We start from the raw sequence: 7,500 nt of genomic DNA on the forward strand, positions 1-7,500 counted from the left end.
GCAGTGCAGGGCCCTTTGAATCGTCCTGACTTTCCCCCCCTTACGGCTGTCCTGGCTTTAGGTATTAGGGTCTAGCTAACCAGCGTTGTGTGGTTGTAACTAACCAGTGTTGTGTGGTTGTAACTAACCAGTGTTGTGTGGTTGTTGTAGGTACTGGGGTGTAACTAACCAGTGTTGTGTGGTTGTTGTAGGTACTGGGGTCTAACTAACCAGTGTTGTGTGGTTGTTGTAGGTACTGGGGTCTTGCTGGAGGAACGGTACTCTCTGTCTGGCTGGCTCTGGATGATTCACTGGAGGACAACGGTGCCCTAATGGTCATCCCAGGTACTGCAGCCAGAGGTTTCCTATACTGTAGATTTGAGGACATGGCATAGAATTACCCTGGGTTTGGTGAAATACAAAGTCTTGGATATTCTCTTTGCTACAGCTCGCCAGGGAGAGAGAGAGAGACAGACAGACAGAGACAGAGACAGGGAGAGAAACAGACAGAGAGACATACAGACAGAGTGAGAGAGAGACAGACAGACAGAGAGTGAGAGAGAGAGACAGAGAGAGACAGACAGACAAAGAGAGACAGAGAGAGAGAGTGTGTGTGTGTGTGTGTGTGTGTGTGTGTGTGTGTGTGTGTGTGTGTGTGTGTGTTTGTTTGTGTCCTCTGAGTGTGGGGGTGTTGTTCCTGCAGGCAGTCACTTCTCCGGCCCTCTGCCCCATCGCCTGGCCAGCCGGCCTGGGAACATGCTGTCAGTCAACCAGGAGATCCCAGAGGAGCTGGTGCACATAGAACAAGCTGTACTCTGCCCCCTGCTGGCGGGGCAGATGTCTGTAAGTGGTGTAGACTTTCACTTTTACTTCAACATTTCTCAAAGAAAACAAATACTTTAACTACGATTTTACTCGACTTAAAACACTCGTTACTTGCTACAAAATCAAATGTTCTGAAGAAGAAGACAGCTGGGGTTTAGTCCAAAATCCCTATGTGAAAAATGCCTAGGTCTGTGTTTAACAGAGACTCACAGAGTAGAGTATGTTTTGATCTACGTTGAAGCCTCGCGTGATTTCAGACAGGACACAGGTCAGGCGCCTCAGCTGTAATCAGCTGACAGCCAGCTGAGCAATCAGGGTTTAAATCATTCAATCATCTATATGGTGTCTAAACGTGTGCCTTACCAGGTTCATCATGGCCTGCTGGTCCACGCCAGCGAGCCCAACATGTCCCAGACGAGGCGCTGTGGCTTCGTCATCCGTTATGTCCCAACCTGTGCCTACCCCATCCAGGTGAGAACCTCTTTCATACCAAAAACAAAACATTCAGATTAGTTTATTGCCATGTATGGTTGACATATTACATACTAGGAGTTTGTTTAGGGTAATGCACGTTGGTGCGTTTGTAAATGCGCTCTGAGAATCTTGACTTTTCAGTCGGAGCACCAAGCTTTCTGCTAGGAGACTCTTTGAGAATTCTCTTTCTCTACCTCTCTATCCCTCTCTCTCCCTCTCTCTTTCTCATTCTCTCTCTCTCTTTCTCATTCTCTCTCTCTCTCTCTCTCTCCATACTGTATAATATATCCCCCTTCTCTCTCTGACAGGACCTAGACCGCCCCAGACGCTTCCATGCTACAGTGTTGGCCACTGGAACAGACCAGTTCAACCACTTCTCCAACAGCAGCGCCCCTCAACTGCCATGAGTCTCTACTGCGTCACGCTATGACAACCATCGCATTCTTTTTTTCTCTCAAAACAATTACAATTTGTTGGCATTTTATTTATCAGGAGCTTTTATTTATCAGGAGCTTTATGAGTAACTAAACTAGCCCACATATATGTACAGTAGGTCTGAGTTTGGGTACGAATAAAACCGCAAATGTGAGGTTCGATGTCTGTCTTTGACTCCCCTTCCTTGAGGTCATTACAGTATGTTATTTAAAAAAAATATATGTTTGATATTTTACTGTTATATGGAGAAAATCAATTACAACGTTGCTTATTAAAATTATGTATTAAGCCTTTAAGGGTCAAATGTTTTGAAAAGCTAACAGAGCCACTGTAACTTTAACCAATTAAGCTCAAGTCATTAAGTCAGGAGGGATTTGTAAACGTATGAAATGGGAGTAGGTAAGCAAAGCTTTAGGACAGTTTTAGGACAATGGGCCTCATTCACCATCTGTTCTTACCAAGCATTTTCTTCTAAAACCCCACTTATGCAGTTTCCACAAAGATTCTGGCATTCACCAATGTTTTCTCAGTAGCTAAGAACAGAATGTACAAACACTGAAGAGCAGTCGTACACATTTGAATGAGGACATGTTTGTGAGTTTAACCAATTCAACTTGGTTACACGAGCACTAAATCTACTGTACATTATCACAATGCATAATCAGAGAGCACAGACCACCGCCCATGAGTGCATTTAGTCAGTGTAACCTAAAATTAACCAATATTTCAAAACTTTTCTCAGAAGATTATAAATGTACTGTATCTTTTAATTTGAATAAGTTGTCGCAAATGTTTTATTTTGGTCTATACTTTGTCAAGTTTATTTCATGTATACAGATTTTTTCTTGTAGGCCCTATATTGTTATTATATGATGCTGATAAAAAAAGGTGATTGAGGAAATGTTAAAATAAAAAGCCTTGTTCATCAATGCTCATTTCTTTCCATGTACTGTACGCTATAAAAAATAAAATCTAACTTTAGATGTTTACTAGGAATAATTTAACACACCCTTTGAACCCCAAAACACCAAAAGTTGACTTATTTGGCAAATGTAGATGTTTTTCCATTCGCTCAAAAAAGCAATGGGGCACTTTTGGCATCAGTGTGTTTGACCAGCATGTTGAATAAGCTTTGTCCAATGTTGGAAATTATAAACTTTGTATGTGCTGTATAGTTGTCAACAGCATTATAGGCCTATGTGATATTTACAATTATTGTAATAGTTTGTTTTTTACTGTTTTTACTTCTAGTTTCCACCGGTTTTTCGGGATATTTCATCAATCATTCATGAAGTCTCCGACGCAAATTCAGCCAAGGCACGTACGTCAGCCGGGGTCAGCAGAGGTTAATCTGTCACGCATGACGCAGCACCAGCTGACTGTAGCTGTCATAGCATTGGTCAGCTCACCAGAGCGCAGGTATTTAAGCTGTCAAAACATGTCATTATTCGCGCTTGCTTACTGCTGTCGTAATTGCATGCTGCCATTCTGCTATTTGCTCGCTGCTCCGCGTCTTGCTCGCGTTCCGTGTCATATTGTGTCTTGGTGCGTTGCTACCTGCCGCCCGCGGTGTCCTCGCTGCTTCCGCGTTCCCCTCTGCCCGTCGTCTCTCCGGTCCGTGGTTTGGGTGTCCGTTTAGTGGCGTCGTGGAGCGCCGGCTTCCGAGGCCGGGGAGCCCGTCTCCCTGTAGCTCCGTGTGCCATACTTGCGTATGGTTCGTTGCTCGCATTGCTTGCGTTGGTAGTCCGTTAGGCTTTGCTACGCGCCGGTCACTGGGTTTCATTCATGAGCCGCTATGTCGGTGTTGTCCATGTCGTCTGCCGCGTACTCAACTGTCGATGTGCGCCGGGTGCATTCACCATTGGAATGTTTGCGGTTCGGGCGTGGACGTGCTGTGTGTGTTCTCTATGTATTGGTTCATCTCGTGGTGCGTTCGTTTATAACTGGGAGGTGGCTAATTGCGGCTTGCTACTAGGAATACTGAAATACACCACCGCATGAACTCGCACTTCCTCGTCGCACATTCGGATATGTTTCTCAGCCCCCAGTTGCTCGATGCACTAGATATACTAGGTGGCTGTGATATAAGGTTATATAGATATAACTAGGTGACTGTGATATAATATTTTATAGCTCTATGCACACCGGTCGGAGGTAGGTATTTTGCCACTGCGACTTGCCTCCTCCGGCCACTAACGACTGCGCCATAAGTCCTCCCCTCGCGGCTCGTTCGTGGATTCGCTGGCCGCATGACAGGCTATACTGCTAGTTGCTATCTGGCTGGCGTTCGTCAAGGTTCCCGTATTGCACGTCGGGGCATCATTATGTTGGATTGCATACTCGCTCGTGATTCATTTTGTTAGATTGCTAATACTAGCTCATGATTCATTATGTTAGATTGCTAATACTGGCTCATGGTTCATTATGTTAGGTTGCTAATGCTGGCTCATGATTCTGTTACTGGCTCATGATTCTAATGCTAGCTCTTGACGTTCATGATCGCTTCGGTATTGCTTCCGGAGATGCGAACCATGTATGCTATATGAGGGATTAATTGTTGACTGTAAGTATGTGATAAGGACGATCGATATTATGGTATTTAAGGCTGTCTCGCCTGTCTGGTAGGCCTGGGTTGTTTGGCCGATTGCTTCGGCATGTCTAACCTCGTTCGGGGACAACGACGGCGATGATGCCTTACCAATTATTGCGTTTTTGGCTTTATTAGTTCGGGTCAGTAGCATCGGGCTACTGCATGGTTCTTAGGGCATCGTGCTGTAACCTGTGCGTTGTCGTCTATTGTTCAAGCATTATGCTCTGCAATCTGCTGGGTGTGCGCGACTATCTGGCTGTTCGGTTCAACGCGGTGCTTCTTCCGCCATTTCCGTTCGTCGCCTGCTCCTCCGCGTTGTTTGGGGGCAAGGTTTACGGGCTTATTTCTAATGTAAAAGGGATGTATGCTGCGATGATCTCGCTCGATGTCGTATGTGTCATTTTACGCTGCGTTGGGATACTGCATTGCTCTTCGCATTAGCCCTGCGTTATTTCAAAGACTAATCACCTTATTATAATGCTGCGTGCATGACACTTCATCGGCATACGAACGCTACCTGGGGCCCGGAGTCCACTACGCTGCTCAATATTCAATGTAAACGTCATGCTGTGGATATTCATACTATAGCATTCATAGTTCATTGTGTCGTGTCTAGGCGGCTGCGGCCTCAGTCGGTTAAGAGTTTGTTGCAGGTGTTCATTCCACATGCGATGCCTGGACCCCTCCACCGTTTCTCGGCTGGGGAACCGATCCGTCCAGCTCCTCCTTAATGGCATCACGGAGAGCATCCCCAAGGCATGGATGTACGTCTTCCCTTCACTCCTTCGCTCGTTCAACGGTTATCGCACGGTTGAGGCAGGGGTGTTTTGGTGGTCACTCGTATTTAATGTTAGAAACAGTCATTCTCACAGCTTTCTATGGGTTCCTTAAGGTCGGTGAATATTCTACACGCACTTTGTCATTCGACCCCGCGCACGACCTCACTCGGGCAGATGTCACGTTGCACGCGCTCTATTTCGTCCTGCACTGTAGCATTCAAGGCGGACGGAGCTGGTGCCGGCGTGACCGTTTGTTATCAGGCAATAACACCTTGTTTTGTCCTCTGTCCTCCATGAGCTCCTACCTGACGTGCGGACCCCAGGCCGGTGAGGAGGAGCCCCTCTTCATAAGAGAGGCAAAGCCATGACCGGTGCCTGGTTTGCCGCCAGACTCCGCGCCCTCTGCCAGGCGTGCGGGCTCCCACCGTTCCAGTACACCGCACCCTCCCTCCGTATAGGTGCGGCAACCCCCGCCGCCGCCATCACCCCGGTGTATACCCTGAAGTCCATGGGCCGATGGTCCTCATCCGCTTATGAAGCTACCTACGGCCTGGAGTCCAGGACATTCCGGATGCCCAGAGGGCTATGAGTGGACTGTGACTTTGGGGTTGGGGGGATACTGTGTTTCAGGTGATCATGTAGCTGTTGCACTATCAAATGTTGTCTGACATCAGTCAGAGCGCTCTCCGTCAACCCGCTGCGCATGCGGGCCGCGGAGTTGCTGGAGTGTTCTTGGGGGGTAGTTTGCAGGTATTCCACCGGCGTCGGCCGGTGGATGCCAGAGTAGCCGCTAGCTGGTCTCTGTGGCTATCCGTGGCGGGCGCCATGGACACAGAGGCGCGAGTGCTGTATCTCCCGCGGAACCCACGAAGCGTCGGCCCGTGGGGACCGGGGACTATAATGTACAGCAGTCCTCCTGTGGCACTCTTTGACGGTCTTAGTGGGCTGAGTTACCTCCGAGCGTCTTCCCGATCGCGGCCCACTCTGATCGTCATTGAGGCAGGGGGCTAGATGCCGTTCCCCCTGGCTGTCTGGGCCAAGGGCTTGGCCCAGAGGGGGGGAACACCTAGATTGCCTCCCCCTGCTAACGCGCTCCACGCGCGTGGAGCGCTCCACGCGCGTGGGCAGGGGGCCCCCCGGACAGAGCACACCGCCAAAAAATTCATATGCATGTATTATGCCGCTTGTATAATTATGCTGCTTGTATAATAAATGTTCAAATTTGACAAAAGTGATCTTGTCTGAAATGAAGTCTCCGACGCAAATTCAGCCAAGGCACGTACGTCAGCCGGGGTCAGCAGAGGTTAATCTGTCACGCATGACGCAGCACCAGCTGACTGTAGCTGTCATAGCATTGGTCAGCTCACCAGAGCGCAGGTATTTAAGCTGTCAAAACATGTCATTATTCGCGCTTGCTTACTGCTGTCGTAATTGCATGCTCGCCCCACCACCTCCCCTGCTCCTCCTGCGTATGTATGTCGTCTGTTGTCGTCATTGCTCTCTGTCCGGGGTAGTTTTGCAGGTATTCCACCGGCGTCGGCCGGTGGATGCCAGAGTAGCCGCTAGCTGGTCTCTGTGGCTATCCGTGGCGGGCGCCATGGACACAGAGGCGCGAGTGCTGTATCTCCCGCGGAACCCACGAAGCGTCGGCCCGTGGGGACCGGGGACTATAATGTACAGCAGTCCTCCTGTGGCACTCTTTGACGGTCTTAGTGGGCTGAGTTACCTCCGAGCGTCTTCCCGATCGCGGCCCACTCTGATCGTCATTGAGGCAGGGGGCTAGATGCCGTTCCCCCTGGCTGTCTGGGCCAAGGGCTTGGCCCAGAGGGGGGGAACACCTAGATTGCCTCCCCCTGCTAACGCGCTCCACGCGCGTGGAGCGCTCCACGCGCGTGGAGCGCTCCACGCGCGTGGGCAGGGGGCCCCCCGGACAGAGCACACCGCCAAAAAATTCATATGCATGTATTATGCCGCTTGTATAATTATGCTGCTTGTATAATAAATGTTCAAATTTGACAAAAGTGATCTTGTCTGAATCATTGTTATTCTCTAGAGAACCTAAATAAACATCCGTTTTCACCACCACATGAAGAATAAGTAATTTATTATTAATATTAAAATTTCAATTTGAACAGTACAAGTACAGTACAGCACAAGTGTTATATATGTCAGGCTCATCAGCTCTTCGAACGATATCAAAGAATGCCTACAGTATGCATTTCATTTATGATCTTGACATTAAAAAAAAACACTCATTCACATTTCTCTTCTAAGCTAGTTTCAACACTTCAGTAACCATGACACCAATGCCATCATATATTTGGTGGATGGGTGCGTTACACATGAAGGCACAGGTGGTGACCAGCTTGTTCTTGGTGTCCACATGCGCCTCTCCGACATTCTTGTTCACATGTTTGC

The 7,500-nt window shown here is 48.5% G+C and overlaps 2 protein-coding genes across 2 annotated transcripts in view; one reads left to right on the plus strand and one right to left on the minus strand.

Annotated features, from left to right (window-relative positions):
- LOC311326622 (L-proline trans-4-hydroxylase) overlaps nt 1-1,685 on the plus strand; it is a gene marked incomplete at both ends in the record, with an annotated part of 2,737 nt that extends 1,052 nt beyond the window's left edge. The window contains 4 exons of the mRNA XM_084459558.1: nt 233-324; nt 683-822; nt 1,171-1,275; nt 1,587-1,685. Of these exons, the coding sequence (XP_084315684.1) occupies nt 233-324; nt 683-822; nt 1,171-1,275; nt 1,587-1,685 (436 nt within the window). The remainder of the gene's footprint in view (nt 1-232; nt 325-682; nt 823-1,170; nt 1,276-1,586) is intronic.
- Nucleotides 1,686-7,351: 5,666 nt separating this feature from the next.
- The window catches only part of LOC311326548 (glutamine amidotransferase-like class 1 domain-containing protein 3, mitochondrial), a gene marked incomplete at its 3' end in the record, with an annotated part of 3,406 nt that continues 3,257 nt past the window's right edge, over nt 7,352-7,500 (minus strand). Inside the window, exon 5 of the mRNA XM_084459456.1 lies at nt 7,352-7,500. This exon is cut by the window's right edge and continues 44 nt beyond it. Coding sequence (XP_084315582.1) covers nt 7,352-7,500 — 149 coding nt within the window.

This window comes from Borostomias antarcticus (assembly GCF_949987555.1).
Source record: "Borostomias antarcticus genome assembly, chromosome: 28".
In the NCBI taxonomy this organism is placed as follows: Eukaryota; Metazoa; Chordata; class Actinopteri; order Stomiiformes; family Stomiidae; genus Borostomias; species Borostomias antarcticus.